The sequence below is a fragment of the Gossypium arboreum genome, chromosome 5, assembly GCF_025698485.1.
Source record: "Gossypium arboreum isolate Shixiya-1 chromosome 5, ASM2569848v2, whole genome shotgun sequence".
Lineage (NCBI taxonomy): Eukaryota > Viridiplantae > Streptophyta > Magnoliopsida > Malvales > Malvaceae > Gossypium > Gossypium arboreum.
In genome coordinates this window covers 37986710-38013044 of record NC_069074.1, presented here as the reverse complement: position 1 = coordinate 38013044, position 26335 = coordinate 37986710, and the positions used below count along the sequence as shown (strand labels likewise).

General features: G+C 38.9%; 1 protein-coding gene across 1 annotated transcript; it reads left to right on the top strand.

Moving 5' to 3' along the window:
• Nucleotides 1–9251: 9251 nt before the first annotated feature.
• On the top strand, nt 9252–10831 carry LOC108451283 (uncharacterized). Its single transcript, XM_053027548.1, has 2 exons — nt 9252–10271; nt 10376–10831. Exons 1-2 carry the CDS (start codon nt 9252–9254, stop codon nt 10829–10831), a joined length of 1476 nt encoding a protein of 491 aa, XP_052883508.1.
• The last annotated feature ends 15504 nt before the right edge of the window (nt 10832–26335 follow it).

The following is a 26335-nucleotide window of genomic DNA, read 5'->3' as shown; positions in this document are numbered from 1 at the left end:
TTAGGGCACTACTTTTCTCGAAACTTCCAAACACCAAGCATTGCCTTTATTTTTTGAAAACTTTAGAGTCTTGTTTTTAAAATCGATGCATGAAGGAGCATATACGAGATAACATGTTATAATAATAAGTAAATAATAGCACAATAGCATAAATATCATACATTAACTAACATATATATAAGAAATAAAACATGGCAAATTTTAAAAAGTAAAATATACATAAAAGACAATATATATATTTAAGAAGAATAGGTAAAAACACATAAACATGTAATTCAACATATATTTAAACATATTAATAAAATGATGCATGATATACAATTTGACACATATATATATATAAAATAATAATATGCCAAACACTCAACATTTAATTATGTGACCAACATTTAATATATTGACATAATATATAAAAAGGGTTGTGTATATATATTAAAATATAAATAAAGTGAGTAATTTTTTAAAAAAATGTGTGCATTAAAATCAAATTTTGGTAATGTAATGATAATATAGTATACATAATAACTTTAGTTGTAGGATTATAATAAAATAATAAAATATAAATACTATGATATTGTACTATGTAAAATATAAGATAATAAACAAATTTAATAATACATGAAAATATAGTAATTAATAATGAATTTTGAAATAGTGTAATAATATATAAAATACTAATTTTATAATTTTGGGTAAAAAATATACATAGGTTTTAAAAATATAAAGTAAATAATTAATAAAATATTTAATATCAATTTAATATGAAAATAATAATGTGAATAATAATATACATGAAAAATATATAATGGATAATAATAATATGAAATAATATATTGTTAAAATGTAAAATAATATAATAATATAATAATATATAAATATTATGTGATAAAAATATAATATAATAAATAATAAATAATGATATATGTTAAAAAATATATTAATATGATAATAGAAAATATGAAGTAATATAATATAATAAAATATAAGTAAATAATAATATAAAATATATAATATATATGTAATTTAAATTAAATAAGTTATAAATAATTTTAAAAGGGATAAAGGGACTAAAATTAAATGTAAATAAAAATCGGTGGTTAATTTGATAATAAAAGAAACGGATTGGGACTTAATTGAAATGGCCATTAAATTCTTATGGACTCATTGGGAAATTTTCCCTTGTCCCAAAACGGTACCGTTTTAACCTAGACCTTAAAGTGGCCACAATTAGGATTAAATTAAAACTGAAATAAAACCTTAGGGATAATTTATAAATAATTAAAAATTAAATAAAAAAATAAATTGGAAGGACCATTAGGGCAATTAGACCTTTATTTAAAAACACGCGATCCTTCCCGGGTCACGGGTCAACACGCGGATCCTAGGGCCTTAAAACGACATCGTTTTTGGCTTATGGGATTAAACCAAAACGGGGCCGTTTAGAAAGGGCTATATAAGCCCGATATTAGGCCAAAAAATCATTTCGGTCCCCATTTTTAAAAAAATCTGAGAATTCTCTCTTAGCCTTCCTAGCTTTCCTGAGCTCCGGCCCTTAGTCGGTGGCCCTCCGTTCATCGGACCACCGTGTTTCCCCTCACGCGCCGTCACCGACTCCGCCGTGTATGGCGGTCGAGACCTAAAAGGTTCGTCTTTTCGAGGTGAAACAGAAGGTACTGTTCTCCTTTTCTTATTTTCTTTCCTTTGTATTTAAAAAAAAGCTTAAATATGTTATGCATGCAAAAGAAGTAAACCAGTAAAATCGAAAACAAAATAAAAGAGACGATCTATTACCCTTTCAAAAAGATCTGCTTTATTTCTCTGTCTTTTGATCGAATACAAAAATTTTTATGATGTTTTCTGTGTATACTTGTCTATCTATGCTTCTTGTTTTCTCTCAGATATCTATGTGCATTACCATTATGACAGCCCAATTATGCCCGCCCAAACTAAAAGACCAAACCCAATTAAATACAAACCCTAAAGCCCAAATCTTAACCCCTGCAGAGAGAGAAAACAAAGAAGACCCTCAAGCCTCAAGAAGACACTCGGCCAACCAATGGCCGCCTCGCGCACCACCACTGGCATATGCTCCCTCCATGCATCTGACACACCCATACCCTGCAAACACAAACAACAAAAATAGCAGCCACAACAGAGGAATGAGAGCATTTTTTATTGTTATTGTAATCGGTTATAAAACCGAAGGGAGAAATTTTGAAAAGGGGGAAGAAAAACACTTTACAAACAAGATTAATCAAAAAAAGAATAGAATTTCGAAAGGTGAATATTTTGTTGGTGTTTTAGTTTCCGATTTTCTTTGCATTCTATTTTGTTTTCTTATTTTTTATTTACGAAAAAATAATAAGGGAAAGAAGGATAAAAACGCACCTTCGATTCGCTATTTGGGTGCGCTCCGGTGTCCTTTCGCCGATCTGATGGCCGTCACACCCTGGGGTTTGACCAACAGCCGTGGCAGAGGGCGAGGAGCTGATGGGTCCTCCCTTTTCCCTTGCGTTGCTGTGGTCGTGAGTGTTCCTACTTCAAACCCGTTCAAAAAGAGGGTCAAAGGGACCCTTTCCATATAGCGCTGGTCGCCGTTCGCGGCGCGGGACATGGGGATCTCCCAATGAATCCATGGTCGGCCATGAAGGAGTGACGGAGAGCAAGAGACACTCTGCTGTTTTTGTGAAAATGGGGGGGTTTAAAACCTGACAGAGAAGAGAGAAAGCTTTTGGAATTTTTTGTAAAAATGGACTGCAAAAATGGAATTTTCAAAAAAATTTTGGGGTTAAATCTGCTGCGTGAAACGGCAGCGTTTTGAAGGGTGACCTAAGTGCCCAAACGGCACCGTTTTAGGGGTGCCCATTCGCGATCCGACCTGTACCCGGGGGATCCGTCTTTTTCCTTTAAATGGGAAATTGCTCGCCTTGGTCCCTCCCCCTTTTTCTGATATTTGATTTAGTCCCGATTGGCTTTTTTTTTTCTTTTTTAAATTTAGCCCGATTATTTTATTCCATCTCTAATTTGATCCCTGGACTGAACATTGAAACGCAGCGCATTAAGGGTTGGGGTAATTGCCCAGTTGACCCCTGTTTCTTCGCGCGTATCTCAATCTAACCCCCTGGCAGTTTTCTATTTTATAATTTATACCCCTTTTTTATTTTTATTTTTATTTAGCCCTCACCCTTTTATTTCAAATTGTTTTATCATGTTTTTATACATTTTATTTGCTGCCCATTCAGATGTTATATTTATTTAGTTTAAAATTTCACATGTTACTTATAAGATTTGTCACATTGTTCGTTTATTTGAATGTATATATATACATTATTTATTTTATGTTCCCTTTTGTAAACTGTTCGCCTTTTTAGTTTGTATGTTTGTTTTAAACATTTCACATGATGTGTTAAATTGTTTTGTTTTTATTGTATATTTTATATTATTTTATCTTATGCCGAAAACATTATTCATAGCAATTTATAAACCACCGTATTTATACTTCAAGAGTACCATTTAAAAAAAAAAAAAAAAAATCATCTTTTGCATTATTTATTTAAAATTTATTTCATTAGTTTAAATTGTTTTCATGTACCCTTCAAATTTCCATTCGTTTATTCTAAAACATTCTATTTATTATTTATTATAGGATTTTCTTATATTACCCGTAGTATGCTTTTATGTACATATATTATTGGTTCTAAAATTATATGTATTATCTTTTCTTAAATCACTTTATATACATTATTGATTTTAAAAAGAATTTCATCTTTTATTTTATTTATTTTTAAACTCGTTTATTAGTTTTCTTTATGGTTTTATACTTTATTCAATTTGACTTGCTTTGTACTATTTATATTTTTAGATTGCCAAATATGTTTTTGTTCATTAATTGTTAATGTTAGTATGTGAATGATGTATGTGAGCCATTATTGTCATCGCATGTATCATAAATTGTTCACTTATATTTTCACCTTGTTGTTGTATATTTACGTGACGTCATCCATGTATTATTGTTTATACTCATTCTCTCGTATCTCATATCTTTGCCTCACGAATTAAACCCCAATGTATTTATCCGATAAATCACCTTATTTTAACCCAAATAAATAACACATGTTGCTTGAATATTGTATTCGTTACTATTCAAAAACAAAATTTTCCAAATAAGGCAATGTTACGGGGTTTCGATTTCCTCGTTGTTTCTAAATGGCTAAATATCCTTTTCGAGTTTTAAAACACGAAACTCTCATTTAAATTAAAAGACGACCTTGTGCTCGGGAATTCATGGTATTGTGTCCTAACTTACGGGATGTGATACTCCGATATCTCGAGATAAGGAAATCTTTAAACAAATTGTTTTGTGCTAATTCAAAAATTTTAGAATCGATATTTATAGAAAAGATCGTATTTCAAATTCATTCCCGATTTTCGATTTTTGACATTAAGACACTAACTAATCAATTCGGTACCAATTCTTGGGCGTGTCGGGGGCGCTAATCCTTCCTCGTACGTAACCGACTCCCAAACTTGTTCTCTTAAAATTCATAGACCAAAATACTGTTTTAGTAAACTAAAATGTTTTATTAAAACAAAGGTGATCCGATCACACCTAATAAGGATCGGTGGCGACTCCCGTTTTAATTTTCGTTTTCAAAACCAAGTCGATCCCCGCGTTTTTTCAAAAAATGGTTTCAACAGCTTGGCGACTCCACTGGGGACTTCGAGAGTCGAGCCTTAAATTGATTATTTATTGTCTTTTGTCGAAAATTGAAAATCGGTTTTAAATTTACTACATTGCTTGTTGTCTGTTACTTTCATGGCTTTCTTCATAATATGCTGCTTTTAGTGGTTTAATTCTTTGATGTATCTCTGCATATCGCATCGCATTACCGGTCAATTTCACCTTCTTAAGTGGAAGTGAGAAACTACTCCTTCGTGAGGTCTTCACATCCGTATAGGATAGTGGATCGCTTTCGGGATACATCTGTACCTGCGTCTTCGTGAGGTTTTCATCTCCAAATAGCCGTAGAGAAATATATTCCCTTGAATCGAACTCAGTCTGTATGAGCCTATAATGGGTGAGGATCGAGGAATCTGCTGGTTCAGGTACCTTTATTCTAGAACCGAACCACATGTAATGAGCCCTAGGAGCCTACCCTAGGTAGAACCACACCGAACCCTAGTGGTCACCCGATTAGGTGCTTATTTACTCCTTATTTGTTTTGAATTCTATTCTTTGTATATAATACTGACTGGTGGTGTTTTGATTATTTTCGCATGGCATCTCATCATAAAAGGGTGTTGATTCACGTTCAGTTACTAGATAGGAGAGTTTGACATGGAAAAAGGATTTCTTAATAGAGTGGAGGATAATGCGGCCGTCCGAGTATGATCCGAGAGAACGCAACAAGAGAAAGGAGATAATTTGATCGAGGGATATGAGTCGGAGTTGTGGGATTTCACTCACATTAGTATAACTTAGAACGACCTGCAAGAGTTAAGAGATATATGGAATAGTTGGAATAGCGAAGTCAAGCAACTCTTTTACTGTAACTACGGCGATCTGCCCTATTTGATCGATGTAAAGGTGGACAAGTACTTGTTCCGGGCCCTCACACAGTTTTGGAACCCCGCTTACAGTTGCTTCACCTTCGGAGGAGTTGACTTAGTACCTACTGTGGAGGAATACATGGCGCTACTTAATTGCTCCAGGATTCAGGCTGATAGGGCCTATTCAAGACCTATCAATGTCCCTCCCTTCTTAAAGAAATTGATGAATATCACGGGGATGAGCGATCAATAGGTTGCAGCTCGCATCAAGCAAAAAGGGGATAGTAAGTGTATTCCTTGGAGGAATTTGAGGGATCTGATTCTTGCGCACCCGGATTCGAAGAAAAGGGTTGATGTTGTTGCCTTAAGTCTCTACGATTTGATCATCTTTCCTAAGGCGCTAGGACACATAGATGAAGCCGTCTCGGACTTATTCGATCGACTTGATAAAGGCACCACACCCATCCTGGCAATCCTAGCAGAAACTTTTCAATCCTTGAATACATGCCAGAGAGCGGGCGAGGGAAGATTTATCGATTGTGCACAGCTTCTTTTGGTTTGGTTCCACAGTCATTTTTGGAAGGTGGAAAAGGTCTCCTATCGGGTATTCTCTAGAGATTATTCCCCATTAAGAGAATTAGTGGCCACATTGAGGCGAGACGATATCTTAGAAGAGAAGTGAATAATTATTCTTAAAAATTTACGGGCCGAAGACGTTGAATGGAGGGCTCCGTGGTTGATTCCTGACGAGATTTTATATAGGTGCGGTGATTTTGACTGGGTCCCTCTGGCTAGAATATGGGGAGCCGTTGGATACGCTCTGCTGATGATGTTAAGGCAGTATCGATCGAGGCAGTTCATACCAGTGACACAAGGGTTAGCTCAATGTGAGTTCTCTTATAAGGATGATGGTTATAAGAAAAAAGTTCGCGAGATATCAGATGCATGGAACCAAGCTCGGAGAATGAAAAGATTTACCACAGGCCCGATGACCACCCCCGGGTATGAATGGTGGTGGGATAGGAGAGTGAACGACAACATCCCTAGGCCGAATCAAGGGAACACCCAACCAATAGAGGAGCATTTATGAGTCATCCCATCCGAGTTGGAGATCATTAAGCAAGACTTCGAGAAAAGGAACTCTGAGTTGGGAAAGAAGATAGAGCAGCTAGAAGAAGAGAAAATGAAGTTGGGGTTAGACGTCGATATCCACAAGCTAGAGGCCGAGAAATTAAGGAAAGGAAAGAACAAGGCTGAGGAAGATCTGGATAGTCTGAAAGCCGATTACAAGAAGCTGCGCATGTCGATAAGAACTGCCGATTTAGGTAAAACCTCGGAGCAATGGCGCCAAGAGATCAAAGAGAAAAAGACTAGATCCGACCATTGGGAGAAAAAGTTTCAAGATGCCCGAGAATGAGAGGACATTCTGAAAAAGAGTTTGATAGAAATCCAAAAAGAAAATGAGAAGTTACGAGCTTGTGTGGTTGAATTGGAAAGATCACTACATCAATATCATAGCCGTAATTCCGTAACTGAGCTGAAAGCTAGTCTGAGCAGGATTAGAGAGTTGAAAGGGAAAGTAGAGGAACTCGAGACTGCGTTGTGAGATAGCAAAATTCGAGTAGAACTTCTTGAGGCAAACAACGACCATTGTAAGGAACAGTTTCACCACTCTCAAAACCAGATTAGAGAAAGAGACTATGTCATGGGCGAAGCTGTGGCTCAGGTTCGGAAGGTAGCCAATCACTTGCAAACCTTGGCAGTTCAGGCTGATGTATTGAGCATAAAGTACGAGTCAAAATCAGATCGAGGCCGAAACTTAGCTTGGCTTCTTAGGAAAATTAAGGCTTTAGGCATTAGGGCGAAGTCGTATATGTAATCATCCGTTCTATATAAAGAAATTTTTCTTCTAGTGAAGTTCTTCTAATGAAATTGAATTAGAACCAACACTTCTTTTTGCATTCATTCATTTGCATTACATTTCATAATGTGCATTAAATTTCACAAAAAGACCCTGATTAAACCAAATTATTTCAGTTAATCTGGAAACCAACGAGAATCAACCGACCGAACACAGCTACTATACCCGCCGTAAAACTAAAGCAATGGATCAGAGATTAGAAAGAATAGAACAAATGCAAAGGGAAATGCAAGAGTAATTATAAGCACAGATGCAAGAGCAACTGGCTAAGAGACAACAAGATATGAAGGAAAAAATAGAAGAATCCCAAAATAATTTGATAGGCCAGTTGGCGCAGTTGATGGCTAGAGAACGCGAGAAAGGGAAGAGCACTATGGGGGACGATAATGAGGACCCTATCTATCCTGCAGGCTTTGCTCCGGTAAACACTCAACCACAACTAGAGGTGCACCCACGAACGGTACCCGTCACTATTAGGCCCCAACAATACCAGGCCAATGCCTCGACAAGGTTCGAGCTCTAAGCCCAGAGATAATCCAGCTAATCCATTCGTCCCAGACCTCGACGACGTGGCAGAAATAGAGAAAGAAAAAGTATACCTGGCAAAACAACTCGATGATCGTTGTAAATGGCTTGAAGAAAAATTCAAAGCAATGGAGACTGCTAATTACCGTAGCGGGATCGACGCCAAGGACTTAAGCTTAGTCCCAGATCTGGTGCTTCCACCAAAATTTAAAACCCCAGAGTTCGAAAAGTATAAAGGGACGAGCTGCCCTGAAGCTCATATTACAATGTTCTGTCGAAGAATGACAGTGTATGTTAACAATGATTAGCTGTTAATCCACTGTTTCCAGGATAGTCTGATCGGATCTACGGCCAAGTGGTATAACCAGCTCAGCCGTGCCCAAATTGGTTCATAGAAGGACTTGGCTCAAGCTTTCATGAAACAATACGGTCACGTGACGGACATAGCACCCGACAGAATTACCCTACAAAATATGGAAAAAAAGCCGAGTGAGAGCTTTAGGCAGTATGCACAACGGTGGAGGGAGATGGCAATGCAGGTCCAACCACCTCTCTTGGAAAAGGAAACAACCATGCTTTTTATCAATACCCTGAAGGCCCCATTCATTAACCACATGTTGGGAAGCGCTACTAAGAGCTTCTCTGACATAGTGATGTCTGGGGAGATGATAGAAAACGTGGTGAGATGTGGGAAAATTGAAGCGGGAGAAAGTGCCAAAAGGTCGGCTCCAAGAAGGAAAGAAAATGAGGTGAATAATGCAAGCGCATATCATAAGGGTTGTTCTAAGCCAATCACAGTAAGCCAGCCGAGGGCAGTGACTACTAACCATCAGGGCTCTACGAGTCAAGATTCCAACCCAAGGCCTAACACGGAAAGTGTTCAGTTCACGCCGATCCCTATGACGTATAGGGAGCTTTACCAAAATCTGTTCGATATGCATGTGGTGTCTCTATTTTACCTGAAACCCATGCAACCTCCATTCCCAAAGTGGTATGACGCAAACGCGCAATGTGAATACCATGTAGGAACTGCAGGACATACAATTGAGAACTGCACGACCTTTAAAAAATTAGTTGAAAGGTTCATAAAGATGGGCATTGTGAAGTTCGATGATCCCATAAAACCTAATATGGCGGAAAACCCATTACCCAGTCATTCAGACGATGGGGTAAATGCGATAGTCGAAGTGGAGGAAAGAAAACTAAGATAGATGTCTCAGAGGTAAAAACTCCATTGAAATAGGTTTGGAAGAAGATGATGGAAAGAGATTTGATCACACAAGATTCAAAGGAAAGGCCTAAGGAAGTAAGAAGATACTGCGAGTTTCATGCCAATGGAGGTCATGACATCCAAGAGTGCAGTAAGTTCAGGTCCATAGTGCAAAATCTAATGGACAATAAAGAGATTAAATTTTACGAAGAAATTGAAGGGTCAAAAGAAGGAGAGGTCTACGCCTCAAAAAAAAGAACAACAGAAGAGGCCCAAAGAGTCAATCACCCTGTGGTGATAATTTCGCGACCAAAGAACAATGAAGCAGGGGTACAAATGGTGCCAAGAGTCATAATTCAGAAACCAGTATCCTTCCCTTACAAGGATAGTAAAATGGTTCCCTGGAATTATGACTACAACGTGATGATCCCAGGTAGAGAGAGTTCGGCCAATGTTTCAAGAGAGAACCAAAATATAGGTTTCTATACACGTAGTGGAAGACGTTATGACCCTGCAAGTACAGAAACTAAAACTGTTAAGGAAAAAACCCCAATAGCCGAGCAAAGAAAGGAAAAAACGGTTAGGTTCGAATCACCAATCAACAAACCAGTAACTGAGAAAGAAGCTAGAGAATTCCTAAAATTCTTGAAGCACAGTGAGTACAGCGTGGTTGAACAGTTACATAAGCAACCGGCTCGCATCTCGGTATTAGCTTTGCTCTTGAGTTCGGAGACACATCGAAGTGCGTTAATGAAGGTGCTTAATGAAACTTACGTCACGAATGATATCTCTGTCAACAAACTGGACCGTCTCGTCAATAATATAAGCACCGATAATTTCATATTTTTCAATGATGATGAAATACCACCGGGAGGAATGGGATCAACAAAAGCGCTGCATATCACAACCCGCTGTAAAGGACATACACTACCGGGAGTGTTGATCGACAATGGGTCTGCATTAAATGTCCTACCCCTGTTTACGCTGAAGAGGTTGCCAGTAGATAGCTCCCATATGAAGACATGCCAGAATATAGGGAGGGCATTTGATGCTACTGAAAGGAAGGTAATGGGGAGGATTGAAATACCCCTTTTAATCGGTCCAAGTACATACGAGATAGATTTCTTAGTAATAGACATCAAGCCTTCTTACAATTGCTTGTTGGGAAGGCCGTGGATTCACTCGGCGAGGCGATCCGTCATCGCCGCATCGAGCTCAAATTTATAACAGAGGGGCGATTGGTGACTATAAACGTAGAAGAGGATATCATTGCGTCTGTTACTAGCGACGCACCTTATGTAGGGACAGATGATGAAGCAATAGAATGCTCTTTCCGATCATTAGAATTTGTGAATGCAACATTTATTGTCGAAAGGAACAAGGTCCCGGTGCCCAAAATCTCCAAAACTACCAAGATAGGTTTGCTATTGACAGTTGGGAAGGGAGCTGTGCCCAGAAAGGGGTTTGGAAGAAATCTACAAGGAAGGATAAAGGCACCTATGCTCACCGACAAACAAGACCGTTTTGGCTTAGGGTACAAGCCAGATGCAAGGCAGAGGAAGAAGGAAATAGAGAAGAAACAAGAAAGGAGGAGAGTGCGTTTGAATGGAGAAGAGGTCAAATAGGAACCAATGGCTTTTCCTCACATATCCAAAATATTCGTGTCAGGAGGGACCATTCATTCTGAAGAAAGATCGGTGAAGAAGGGGTTTACCGAGTAGATATTGGGAAGTTTGAGCATTAATGCCATATCCGAAGAAGAAACAAGAGAAGGGGATCAATTAGACATTTGCCCATACGTGCCTGGGAGCGTTTTAAACAATTGGACCGCGGAGGAGATCCCTGTAACTTTTAAAATTAATTCAGAGTAATATCCAAAACAAGTTTATCGCTCTAAGCCTAGGGGCAATAAGAATCTTTTTGTGAAATAGGCTATTATCCAGTATCGTTATTTCAATAAAAATGCATCTTTGCGTATCAATTTGAGTAAACATTCTTTTGTTCTTTCCACTTCATTCATAATCATACCACACGAATAAAATATTCTTAGATTCCTTTGTTCTTTGGATTTCTTTTTTCGTCCATAACAGGTCTCTAGATATCAATGACATGAGCAACGTTGCCAATGACTCGGAAATTCCTTTCGAGCAAGATTTATGTATGAAAGACACTGAGGATTTTGAAGATGACCAAAATTGCAGCCCATCTCCTGATTTGTAAAGGATGATAGATCAAGAGGAGAAACAAATCCTACCTCATAAGGAGCCGGTGGAAATTGTTAGCTTAGGAGAAGGAAAAGAGGTGAAAATAGGAGCTAGTATCGCTGCAGAAACAAAGCAGGACCTCATCGAGTTACTCCGGGAATTTAAGGATGTCTTTGCATGGTCATATCAAGACATGCCCGGGTTGAATACTGATATCGTGGTACATCGACTCCCCATAAAGGAAGAATGCAGGCCAGTACAATAGAAACTCTTAAGGATAAGACCCAATGTTTTGTTAAAGATAAAGGCAGAGGTCAAGAAGCAATTCGACGCCGGTTTCTTACAAGTGGTCAAGTACTCAGAATGGGTAGCCAACATAGTCCCAGTTCCTAAGAAAGATGGAAAGGTACAGATGTGCGTGGACTATCGGGATTTGAATAAGGCCAGCCCCAAAGATAATTTCCCATTGCCTCACATTGATACACTAGTGGACAACACGGCAGGTTACTCACTTTTCTCATTCATGGACGGCTTCTCGGGATATAACCAGATAAAAATGTATCCTGAAGACATGGAAAAGACAACATTTGTAACCATGTGGGGAACGTTTTTTTATAAAGTGATGCCATTCGGATTAAAGAACGCAGGAGTAACATATCAGAGAGCCATGGTAACTTTGTTCCATGACATGATGTACAAGGAGATCGAAGTTTACGTTGATGACATGATTGCAAAATCCAAAACCGAGAAGGAGCATGTGCAGGTCCTAAGGAAACTATTCTTGAGGTTAAGGAAGTACCAACTAAAGCTCAATCCCGCAAAGTGTACCTTCGGGGCCAGGTCAGGAAAGTTGTTGGGATTCGTGGTCAGTGAAAAAGGGATCGAGATTGACTCGGATAAAGTCAAGGCTAAACAAGAATTACCTCCACCACGCACTCAAAAAGAAGTTCGAGGTTTCCTAGGAAGACTGAATTACATTGCCCGTTTCATTTCACAATTGATGAAAAAATGCGACCCCATATTTCGTCTCCTTATGAAGCATAATCCAGGTGTTTGGGATGAAGAATGCCAGAAAACTTTCGATAAGGTCAAGCATTATTTGTCCAATGCCCCAGTACTGATGCCACCTTGCCTGGATAAACCACTGATACTATACTTGGCAGTGTTCGAAAACTCCATGGGATGTGTGTTGGGCCAACATGACGAGTCAGGAAGAAAAGAGAAAGCGATATACTATCTCAGCAAGAAATTCACCGAATGTGAGACAAGATATTCATCGATCGAGAAGTTGTGTTGTGCTTTGATTTGGACAACCCGAAGGCTGAGACAATACATGTTGTACCACACAACTTGGCTCATCTCAAAACTAGACCCTTTGAAGTATATGATGGAATCAAACACTTTGAACGGAAGAATGGCTCGGTGGCAAATTTTGCTTTCTGAGTTTGACATAGTCTACGTGAACCAAAAGGCTGTAAATGGGAGTGCAATAGCAGATTTTCTAGCCAGTAGGGCTTTAGAAGATTATGAACCGTTAAGCTTTGACTTCCCAAATGAGGATCTAATGTACGTGGTAACCATGGAGGAAGACTCTCAAGAAGGCCACCCCTGGAAGTTGAATTTTGATGGAGCTTCCAATGCTGTAGGGAATGGAATTGGGGCAGTTTTGGTATCCCCAAATGGAGATCATTATCCTTTCACTAGTAAATTGGATTTTGATTGCACAAACAATATGGCTGAATACAAAGCATGTATCATGGGCATCCGTGCAACCATTGAACTCGAGATCAAAGTGTTAGAGGTATACGAAGATTCTGCATTAGTGATCTATCAGCCTAAAGGTCAATGGGAGACAAGAGACCCTAAGTTGATCAATTACCGAAGGCTGGTTCTTGAGTTAATCGAGGAGTTTGACGATATCACTTTCTGCTACCTCCCACGAGATGAAAACCAGATGGCTGATGCTTTGGCAACCTTAGCTTCTATGATCAAAGTGAATAAATAAGAGGATATAAAGCCTATCCAAATGAGTATTTATGAGGCTCCGGCTCATTGCTGCAATATTGAAGAAGAAGAAGAGAAAGATGATCATCCTTGGTACCAGGATATTTTACTATATGTGAGGAGTCATGAATACCCAAATTAAGCGACTGAGAATGATAAAAGGACATTAAGAAGACTGGCTGGTGACTATCTCTTAGATGGAGAGATCCTATACAAAAGAAGGAAGGATCAGGTACTCCTGAGATGTGTAGATGCTGTCGAGGCTAAGCAAATCCTAGAAGGGGTTCATGAGGGTGTCTGCGGAACACATACTAATGGTTTCACCATGGCCAGACAGATCATGCGATTCAGATATTATTGGTCCACTATGGAAGGAGATTGCATCAACTATGCCAAGAAGTGCCATAAATGCCAAATTTATGGAGATAAAATTCATATACCTCCTTCACCCCTTCATGTCATGGCTTCTCCATGGCCTTTCTCAATGTGGGGCATGGATGTCATTGGGCCAATCTCACCAAAGGCATCTAATGGACATCGATTCATCTTTGTCGTTATAGATTATTTCACCAAATGGGTAGAGGCCACCTCTTATGCTAACGTCACAAAGTCAATCGTCAGTAGATTCTTAAAGAAAGAAATCATATGTCATATGGATGCCTGAAAGGATCATATCGGACAATGCACTGAACTTAAACAACAGCACGATAGCAGAAGTCTGTAGCCAATTCAAGATCAAACATCATAACTTGTCACTGTATCACCCAAAGATGAATGGTGCAATGGAAATGGTCAATAAGAACATCAAGAAGATCATAGAAAAAATGATTGAGACCTATAAAGATTGGCACGAGAAATTACCATTCGCCCTATATACCTACCGGACGTCAGTCAGAACCTCTACCGGGGCAACACCTTTTTCTTTAGTTTATGGAATGGAAGCAATTCTGCCTATTGAGGTCGAGATTCCCTCTCTACGCGTGCTTTCAAAACTAAAATTAGATGAAGCAGAATGGATCCAATCTCGATATGACCAGTTGAACTTGATTGAAGAAAAGAGGCTAAAGGCTATCCGTCATGGTCAAATGTATCAAAAGAGAATGATGCGGGATTATAATAAGAAGGTTCGCCCTAGAGAATTCCATGAAGGAGACCTCGTATTGAAAAAGATCCTTCCCATACAAAAAGACTTCAAAGGGAAATGGATGCCAAATTGGGAAAGACCTTATGTGGTAAAGAAGGCTTTCTCTGGAGGGGCTCTGATTTTGACCTAGATGGATGATAAAAGCCTGCCTAATCCTGTGAATTCAGATTCAGTCAATAGGTATTTTACCTAAAAACAATAAAAAAAAAAACAGAGAGGCCAAGGTGAAAACCCGTGAAAGGACGCTCTGAGACCAAAGGGGTTTGAATTGAAAACCCAGGAATGGGCAATTCAAATTTTGATCAAACATAGGGCATGCGGCAGTTTTGTCTTCTCAGTTTTGTCTTATCTGAATTAACAGGAAGGAGGGATGTTACATATTGGGGCATCAACAAAGTACTCTTGGTTTTCCAAGCACATACCGAGTTCAAAGAGTCCTCGAGAAGTTTGTGCAACAAAGCTCATACTGCGATATCTGGGGCACCTATTCTTATCTTATTCATTTTGTTTAGCAGAATGTGCCACCTTAATTAATTTGTAGGTTCTCATTTTGTACCTTAGCAAATGTGCTATCTTAATTACCTTGTTCATCTTGAGCTTCGCTCTCAATAAAATTCCATCTTGCCTATTGCGATAATCTTTTTCAAGCGTCTTTCATTAAATTGATGATTAATGGACTAATAATATTCAAAAGAGTTCTGCATATTACTCTGAAATTCTTCTAAATGATACAAGGACCTAAAAAGGGACTAATTAGTTTGAATCGCCCAAATTCAAGGATTGGAAAAGTTGGGGAAAGAATAGCCCAAATTGCGATTATCCTTCGGGTATTCTGCCAGAGATACCAGTCAAGGAAAATATAGAATAATACGTCAATAATAAAATCTCGATGAACAACGAGTGATTTAAAAAAAAAGGGGGACATTTTGCATTCATCAAACGTCATTCATACACGTCTAGCTAGGAGTATTTGATTCATTCTGATCATGACATCCTAATCATTTGGCATAAATAGGTCCATGAAACGAATTCAACAGGTCATGTTCTCCAAAGAATGGTGTAACAGATTGAAGACGAACGACCTTAACCCCCTAAGCAGTAGGGTAACAGGCTGAATTTACAGATCTTAGCCCCCTAAACAGTAGGGAAAGAGATCGAAGACGAAGGGCCTTAACCCCCTAAGCAGTAGGGTAACAGGCTGAATTTACAGATCTTAGCCTCCTAAGCAGTAGGGAAAAAGATCGAAGACGAAAGGCCTTAACCCCTTAAGCAGTAGGGTAACAGGCTGAATTTACAGATCCTAGCCCCCTAAGCAGTAGGGAAATAGATCGAAGACGAAGGGCTTTAACCCCCTAAGCAGTAGGGTAATAGGTTGAATTTACAGATCTTAACCCCCTAAGCAGTAGGGAAACAGATCGAAGACGAAGGGCCTTAACCCCCTAAGCAGTAGGGTAACAGGCTGAATTTACAGATCTTAACACCCTAAGCAGCAGGGAAACAGATCAAAGACGAAGGGCCTTAACCCTCTAAGCAGTAGGGTAACAGGCTGAATTTACAGATCTTAACCCCCTAAGTAGTAGGGTAACATGCTAGAAATCAAATATCCTCTCTCTGAAATGGCGTTGGAGCGGCTAAAAGCCACAGCAGATCTCCTTAAAGTTTCAGTAGATTGAAAATCACAGGTCTTATCTCTCTGAAGTTGCAGTAGAGCAGATCCAAACAAACCTTATCTTCCTAAAGTTACAACGGAGCGGGACTTATCTCCCCGAAGTTGCAGTGGAGCATAATAAAGCTACCTGAAGAATGATGAGCACCAAAGAAGTCAGACTTGGCGACCGGGCAAATTGGTCTTTCCTGAAAGTCTTTGTTCTATTCTCGTTACACGACAATGAGCAAAGAGGAGCAGCTGTACAGGCCCAATTATGCCCGGCCCAAACTAAAAGACCAAACCCAATTAAATACAAACCCTAAAGCCCAAATCCTAGCCCCCTGCAGAGAAGAGAAAACAACAACAGCCCTCAAGCCTCAGCAGCACACTCGGCCAACCAATGGCCGCCTCGCACACCACCACCAGCATATGCTCCCTCCATGAGTCTGACACACCCATACCCTGCAAACACAAACAACAAAAATAGCAGCCACAACAGAGGAATGAGAGCATTTTTTATTGTTATTGTAATCGGTTATAAAACCGAAGGGAGAAATTTTGAAAGGGGGGGGAAGAAAAACACTTTGCAAACAAGATTAATCAAAAAAATAATAGAATTTTCGAAAGGTGAATATTTTGTTGGAGTTTCAGTTTCAGATTTTCTTTGCATTCTATTTTGTTTTCTTATTTTTTATTTACGAAAAAATAATAAGGGAAAGGAGGATAAAAACGCACCTTCGATTCGCCATTTGAGTGTGCTCTGGTGTCCTTTCGCCGATCTGATGTCCATTGCAACCCTGGGGTTTGACCAACGGCCATGGCAGAGGGCGAGGAGCCGATAGGTCCTCCCTTTTCCCTTGCGTTGCTGTGGTCGTGAGTGTTCCTACTTCAAACTCGTTCAAAAAGAAGGTCGAAGGGACCCTTTCCATGTAGCGCTGGTCGCCGTTCGCGGCGCGGGACATGGGGGATCTCTTAATAATTCCATGGTCGGCCATGGAGGAGGGACGGAGAGCAAGAGACGCTTTGCTGTTTTTTTAAAAATTGGGGGGGGGGGGGTTTAAAACCTAACAGAGAAGAAAGAAAGCTTTTGGAATTTTCTGTAAAAATGGACTGCAAAAATGGAATTTTCAAAAAAATTTTAGGGTTAAATCTGCTGCGTGAAACGGCAGCGTTTTGAAAGGTGACCTAAGTGCCCAAACGGCACCGTTTTAGGGGTGCCCATTCGCGACCCAACCCGTACCCGGGGGATCCGCGTTTTTCCTTTAAATGGGAAATTGCTCGCCTTGGTCCCTCCCCCTTTTTCTGATATTTGATTTAGTCTCGATTGGCTTTTTTTCTTTTTTAAATTTAGCCCAATTATTTTATTCCATCTCTGATTTGATCCCTGGACTGAACATTGAAACGCAGCGCATTAAGGGTTGGGGTAATTGTCCAGTTGACCCCTGTTTCTTCGCGCGTATCTCAATCTAACCCCCTGGCAGTTTTCTATTTTATAATTTATACCCCTTTTTTATTTTTATTTTAATTTAGCCCTCACCCTTTTATTTCAAATTATTTTATCATGTTTTTATACATTTTATTTGCTACCCATTCGGATGTTATATTTATTTAGTTTAAAATTTCACGTGTTACTTATAAGATTTGTCACATTGTTCATTTATTTGAATGTACATATATATACATTATTTATTTTATGTTCCTTTTGTAAACTGTTACGCCTTTTTAGTTTGCATGTTTGTTTTAAATATTTCACATGATGTGTTAAATTGTTTTGTTTTTATTGTATATTTTATATTATTTTATCTTATGCTGAAAACATTATTCATAGCAATTTATAAACCAATCGTATTTATACTTCAAGAGTACCATTTTTTTAAAAAAAAGAAAAAATCATCTTTTGCATTATTTATTTAAAATTTATTTCATTAGTTTAAATTGTTTTCATGTACCCTTCAAATTTCCATTCGTTTATTCTAAAACATTCTATTTATTATTTATTATAGGATTTTCTTATAGTACCGTAGTATGCTTCTATGTACATATATTATTGGTTCTAAAAATTATATGTATTATCTTTTCTTAAATTGCTTTATATACATTATTGATTTTAAAAAAATTCATCTTTTATTTTATTTATTTTTAAACTCGTCTATTAGTTTTCTTTATGGTTTTATACTTTATTCAATTTGACTTGCTTTGTACTATTTATATTTTTTAGATTGCCAAATATGTTTTTGTTCATTAATTGTTAATATTAGTATGTGAATGATGTATGTGAGCCATTATTGTCATCGTATGTATCATAAATTGTTCACTTACATTTTCACCTTGTTGTTGTATATTTACGTGATGTCATCCATGTATTATTGTTTATACTCATTCTCTCGTATCTCATATCTTTGCCTCACGAATTAAACCCCAATGTATTTATCCAATAAATCACCTTATTTTAACCCAAATAAATAACACATGTTGCTTGAATATTGTATTCGTTACTATTCAAAAACAAAATTTTCCAAATAAGACAATGTTATGCATTTTGAAATATCGAGGAACTGTGCCCTAACTTACGGGGTTTCGATTTCCTCGTTGTTTCTAAATGGCTAAATATCCTCTTCGAGTTTTAAAACAAGAAACTCTCATTTAAATTAAAAGACGACCTTGTGCTCGGGAATTCATGGTATTGTGTCCTAACTTACGGGATGTGATACTCCAATATCTCGAGATAAGGAAATCTTTAAACCAATTGTTTTGTGCTAATTCAAAAATTTTAGAATCGATATTTATAAAAAAGATCGTATTTCAAATTCATTCTTGATTTTCAATTTTCGACATTAAGACACTAACTAATCAATTCGGTACCAATTCTTGGGCGTGTCGGGGGCGCTAATCCTTCCTCGCACGTAACCAACTCCCAAACTTGTTCTCTTAAAATTCGTAGACCAAAACACTGTTTTAGTAAACTAAAATGTTTTATTAAAACAAAGGTGATCTGATCACACCTAATAAGGATCGGTGGCGACTCCCGTTTTAATTTTCGTTTTCAAAACCAAGTCGATCCCCGCGTTTTTTCAAAAAATGGTTTCGACACCAGCCTCTCTCAATCAAGTGAAAGGGAAGGCTTTATAGCCTTAGTCCCTTACATATTGTGGGAAAGAAATCTACGATTTCTTTCCATTTCGTGTCTTCTGTATCTTTGACTGATATGCTGTGATTTTCTTGCCATTTCCTGCTCTGCTTTTTCGCGTATCTGCTGTTTGTTTCCTTTTCTTGCAGGTAACTCGTGAAGATCTCGGTGGCTGGGCTTGCTATCATGGATTCGAATCTCGGTAGATGCCTATTGGTGCACTGATGAGCACAAAATAGTCTCTTTTGCGGAGATCTCGGCGTCAAAAGAGGTACCGAGGTCGGAGGTGAGGCCTAGTATTACGGTGCACTGACGGTGGTGACGTTCGAAGTACCCCAATGTTTCTGGACAGCTCACTGATTAGGGCCAGCTGGGGTGACGTGAGGGGACAAGGCCATTGATGGCTCTTGCTTCGGGAGTTGGAACGGCCTTGATGACGTGGCACAGCTTCTAGATCCTGTTACGGCTCTGAGGAAAAGGCAAAAACCCTAGGGTTCCCTGCCTTAAAAAAATTTGGGCCAACTGGGCCACCTTGTAATTGGGTTAGGGTATTATGGTCTGGTAGGTATTGGGTTTAAATTGTATTTGGGTGTAACCGGGTACATGGGTAGTGCTTCTGTATTGAACCAAAAACACTTGGGCTTTGTAATTGGACTTTTAAATGGACATTTTAAATAAATAAATACTTATTCTTTTATTCTGTTTTCAGCCTGGTCAAATTTGGGCTACTACAGCTGCCCCTCTTTGCTCATTGCTGTGTGACGGGAATCGAGCAAAGATTTAGAAAGACCAAATTTGACCGGTCTTATCAAATCATGGTCTTCAATCTGCTTCTTATGATTGTCATGTTGATATCTTCGATCTGCTCTCCGTCGAACACAGAGACGCCAAATCTACTTCTTCGATTTGTTCTCTGACAATACAGAGATGCCAAATCATCTTAGATTTGCTTCAGCGTTAGCACGCAAAAACCAAATCAGCTATGTCTTCGATTTGCTCCTTGTAAGCACAAGGATACCAAACCATCTTGGATCTGCTTCAGTCTAATCATCTGAAGGTTAGATCTGCTATGTGTCTGCCCTCCGTAGAATATGGAGATGGCAAACTTCGATTTGTTCTCTGACAATACAGAGATGCCAAATCATCTTAGATTTGCTTCATCGTAAGCACGTGAAAACCAAATCAGCTATGTCTTCGATTTGTTCCTTGTAAGCACAAGGATGCCAAATCATCTTGGATCTTACTTCAGTATAAACATCTGAAGGCCAGATCTGCTATGTGTCTGCTCTCCATCGAATATGGAGACGTCAAACTTTGATTTGTTCTCTGACAATACAGAGATGCCAAATCATCTTAGATTTGCTTCATCATAAGCACGTGAAAGCCAAATCAGCTATGTCTTCGATTTGTTCCTTGTAAGCACAAGGATGCCAAACCATCTTGGATTTTGCTTTAGCCAGATCTGCTATGCTGCGGCCTATTACCCTACTGCTTAGGGGATTCAGGTGCGTCGTCTTTGATTACCTGTAGAATGATTATGCCTGATGATTAGGATGCTATGATCGAAGTGAGTCGAATGTTCCTAACTAAACATGTTATGATGCAAAATGTTATGAACATGATCCCTATCCTAGATGTCACCACTCGTTCCTTCACTTGTCTTTTCTTTTCTCAAAGTATTATTCTTGCTCAGCCTGTAAGCCTGTACCCTTCCTCAAATGCTACGATCCATTGAGGATGTCTGTAAGATAATCGTTGGTTTTGTCCATTTTCTTTTTAGACTGGAAGAAAGAAATCCCTCGAGTTCCTTCATCCCTTACTTATGTGAATTTCTCGAACAATTGTCCTATTTTAGTTTCTTGTATTATCTAGAAATTCCAGAGTAATGCGCAAACTTCATTTGTGAACATATTTAGTTCATCTATCATTATTTCAATGCAACATACTTAAAGAATAAAGGAAGATAAATAATCTCTAAGAATAATTGGATTTGAATGAATTATCAAAAAAGATACAAAGGAAATTAATCTGAAAGCCTATCTTTGAGAAGAAAAAAAATCTAAAGATAGCAAACAGGCCAAAAATTAGATGTCCTAGATATCGCCGCTTGAGCGCTTATACATCGACTTCATGAAGGCATGTGTTTAGAAGATTCAAAGTACTCAGTCGATGCCCCAGTATGTAACGTTCTTCGTTCTTTGTTGAGCAAGATTACCGGATGCTTCAAAATTTGAGTCGCCCTTTCAGGTTTTCAACTCAAAACCCTTTTGGTCACAATGCGCCCTTTGCGGGTTTTCACCTTGGCCTCTCCATTTTTCTCTTTTTCCCCCTTTTTATATTTTTTTTGTTTTCGAAACCTCAAAGCGCCCTTTGTGGGTTTTCACCTTGGATTCTCTTCTCCTTTAGACAAAGTATTTTTTAACTGAGTCTGAGTTCATTGGGTTGGGTAAACTTTTCTCATCCATTTCCGTTAAGACCAATGCACCACCAGAGAAAGCTTTCTTCACGATATACGGCCCCTCCTAATTCGGGATCCATTTTCCTCTAAAGTCCTTCTGAATGGGAAAGATCTTTTTCAACACAAGATCCCCCTCATGGAATTCTCTTGGTCGAACTTTCTTATCATAAGCTCGCATCATTCGCTTCTGATACATCTGACCATGTCGAATGGCTCTTAGCCTCTTGTCCTCAATCAAGTTCAACTGGTCATATCGGGATTGAACCCATTCGGCTTCATCTAACCTTATCTCTGTCAAAATTCAAAGAGAAGGTATTTCTACTTCAATAGGTAACACTGCTTCCATCCCATAAACTAATGAGAATGGGGTTGCCCTAGTAGAGGTTCTGACCGATGTTTGATAGGCCAGAAGTGCAAACGGTAACTTCTCATTCCAATTTCTATAAGTCTCAGTCATCTTCCCCACTATTTTCTTAATGTTCTTGTTGGCGGCCTCCACTGCCCCATTCATTTTTGGATGATAGGGAGAAGAATTGTGATGCTTGATCTTGAACTGATCGCAAACCTCTGCTATCATTTTATTGTTTAAGTTCAATGCATTGTCGGATATGATCTTCTCAGGCATTCCATACTGACAAATGATCTCCTTCTTCAAGAATCGACTCATAGCTGACTTAGTAACATTCGCATAAGAAGCGGCCTCTACCCATTTTGTAAAGTAGTCAATTACCACGAAGATAAACCGATGTCCATTCGAAGATTTCGGTGATAAATTTTGTTCCCATAAATCTGACACTTATGGCATTTCTTGGTATAATTGATACAGTCCCCTTCTATAGTGGCCCAATAATAGCCAAACCTCATGATTTGCCTTGCCATCGTGAACCCATTTGCATGCGTCCCACATACACCTTCATGAACTTCTTCTAAAATTAGCTTAGCTTCTACAGCATCGACACATCTCAAAAGTACTTGGTCTTTCCTTTTCTTGTACAGGATATCCCCGTCCAAGACATAGTCGCAAGCTAACCTTCTCAAAGTTCGTTTGTCATTTTCATTAGCCTATTCAGGGTATTTACTATCTCTCACATATCGTAATATATCCTGATACCAAGGGTTATCGTCCTTTTCTTCCTTCTCAATGTTACAACAATGAGCTGGAGCCTCATAGACACTCATTTGAATTGGTCTCATCTCTTCCTCTTTATTCGCCTTAATCATTGAGGCCAAGGTTGCTAAAGCATCTGCCATCTAATTTTCATCTCGTGGGAGATAATTGAAGGTGATGTCATCGGACTCCTCAAGTAACCCCAAAACTACCTTTCGATAATTGATCAATTTAGGGTCCCTTGTCTCCCATTCACCTCTAAGCTGATAAATTACCAACGCAGAATCTCCATATACTTCTAGGGTTTTTATACCTCGCTCTATAGCTACTTGAAGTCCCATGATGCATGCTTTATACTCAGCCATATTATTCGTGCAATAAAAGTCCAACTTGCACGTCAATGGGTAATGATCGCCATTCGGGGATACCAAATCGCGCCTAATTCCATTTAATTGCATTAGAAGCCCCATCAAAATTTAGCTTCCAAAGCGAATCTTGGTCATTGCTATACACATTAACTCCTCATTTGGAAAATCAAAGTTCAATGGCTCATAATCCTCTAGAGCCCTACTGTCCAAGAAGTCTGCTACCGCACTTCCTTTTATAGCCTTCTAACTTATGTAGACTATATCAAACTCTGAAAGCAAAATTTTCCATCTCGCCATTCTCCCATTTAGAGCCGTTGACTCCATCATGTATTTCAATGGATCAAGCTTTGAGATGAGCCAAGTGGTATGGTACAGCATGTACTGTCTTAATCTCCAAGTTGTCCAAATTAGCGCACAACACAACTTTTCAATTGGTGGATATCTCATTTCACAGTTAGTGAATTTCTTACTGAGATAATAAATTGCCTTCTCCTTTTTCCCTGACTCGTCATGCTGACCAAGCACACATCCCATAGAATTACTGAACACTGAAAGTACAGTATTAACGGTTTATCTGGGCTAGGTGGAGATAATACCGGACCATTCAACAAATACTGCTTGACCCTTTCAAAAGCATTATGGCATTCCTCATCCTAAGTACCTTGATTGTGCTTTCTGAGGAGGCGAAAGATAGGATCACATTTCTCGGTTAGTTGTGAAATGAACCAAGCGATGTAATTCAACCTTCCTAGGAATCCTCGAACTTCTTTTTGAGTTTGTGGTGGAGGCAATTCTCGTATTGCTCTGACTTTGTCTGAATCAACTTCTATTCCCTTTTCACTGATTACGAAACCCAATAGCTTTACCAATCTAGCTCCGAATGTGCACTTTGCCAGATTGAGCCTTAACTGAAACTTCCTCAACCTCAAGAATAGTTTTCTCAAAACTTCAATATGCTCTTTCTCTGTTCGGGACTTAGCAATCATGTCATCAACATATATTTCAATGTCCCCATGCATCATGTTGTGGAACAAGTTCATCATGGCCCGCTGGTAGGTTGCCCCTGCGTTCTTCAGTCCAAACGATATTACTTTGTAGCAGAAGGTGCCCTACAAGGTTATGAAAGTAGTTTTATCCATGTCCTCTGGATGCATCTTTATCTGATTGTACCCCGAGAAACCATCCATAAAGGAAAACAATGAATGTCCCGCCGTATTGTCTACCAAAGTGTCGATGTGTGGCAAGGGAAAGTTGTCTTTTGGGCTAGCTTTATTCAGATCTCTGTAATCAATGCACATTCATACCTTCTCGTCCTTCTTAGGGACCGACACAATATTAGCTACCCATTCGGAGTACTTGACCTCTTGTAAGAATCCTGCATCGAACTGCTTCTTAACCTCATCCTTTATTTTTAGAACAATGCCTGGCCGTATTCTTCACAACTTCTGTTGGACTGGTTTGCAATCATGTCTTATAGGAAGATGATGTACTAAAATGTTGGTACTCAATCCGGGCATATCCTGATATGACCATGCAAAGATATCCTTAAACTCTCGAAGCAATTCAACCAGACCATGCCTTGTGTCTTCGGTAATCAGTGTTCCAATTTTCAACTCCTTCCCTTCCTCTAGGGCTACATTTTCTATTGCCTCTTTCTCATGCGGCATAATTCGTTTTTCCTCCTGTTTTACCATTCTTAACAGATCAGGAGACACATCACAATCTCGAACATCTTCAAAATCCTGAGATTCCTCTAAACACATATCTTGCTCGCAAGAGAAATTAGGAGTTGCAGTATCAGTGCTCATATCATTAATATCTAGGGACCTGTGGGGGTATGAAAGAATATACAAAGAATGAATGAATCTAAGAATGATTAATTATGTACTATGAATGAAAGAATGAGAATTGCAAAAGTTTAACGATATATTGATTGATAAAAAGAAACCATATTCGTCCAAATTGATAATAAAGTTATGTTTTATTAAAATAATAATAGATGATCGTAAGCCTTTTTCACAAATGTAATCTTACTACTCCTAGGCCCTAGAGTAATGAGACATGTTTGAGAATTACTCGAAAAATTCATAAAGACTACAGGAAGGTCCTCCATGATCCAATTGTTCGAGAGCTCCCGGTTCGCAAGGGCGAATGCCTCGAGGCTTCCTTGCTCCAATCCTCATTGTGTACGATGATTAATCTGATGACTTTCTTTTACCAGTAACCCTTCTGTCCTAAAGGATTTGGATATAGGTGGGAATGTCATCGGTTCCCACTCCACTTCTCCTCCATTCAAGCGCGCCTTTCTTCTTGCTTGGCGCTTCTCAATCTCTTGCCTCTTGTGCTTATGGTCTAGTTTGAAGCCCAAACCAAAGCAATCTTTCTTCTCAATCAGTTTTGGAATTTGAACCCCTCATTGCAACTGTCTTCCTAGTCCTTTTCCTGGCAGTGCCCCCTTTCCCATCATCATTTGTAGGGCCATCCTTGTGCTCTAGACATTTTGGGTACCGACACCTCACTTTCTTCCAAAATGAAGGTTGCATTGATGATTTCTAAAGAGCGGAAAGAACACTCAACAGCCTCTTCATTCGCCTCGACATAAGGGGCCTTGCTAGTGACTGCTGCTATAATATCCTCCTCCGCATTGATTGTTATTAACCGTCTATCTGTCACTAACTTCAATTTTTAGTGCAATGAGGAGGGCACTGCTCCTGCCGAGTGTATCCATGGTCTTCCCAATAAACAATTATAGGAGGGCTTGATATCCATCACCAAGAAATCAACTTCATATGTATTTGGCCCAATTTCCAAAGGGATGTCAATTTGTCCCATCACTTTCCTTTCGTTTCGATCGAAGGCTCTTACCACATTGTGACATGTTTTCATATGCGAACTGTCAATGGGTAATCTGTTCAATGTGGATAATGGAAGGACGTTCAAAGCTGACCCATTATCAACGAGTACACTTGGAAGCGTATATCCCTTACACCGAGTAGTGATGTGCAAGGCCTTGGTTGACCCTATGCCCCCAGGTGGAATTTCATCATCATTGAAGTAGATGAAATTGT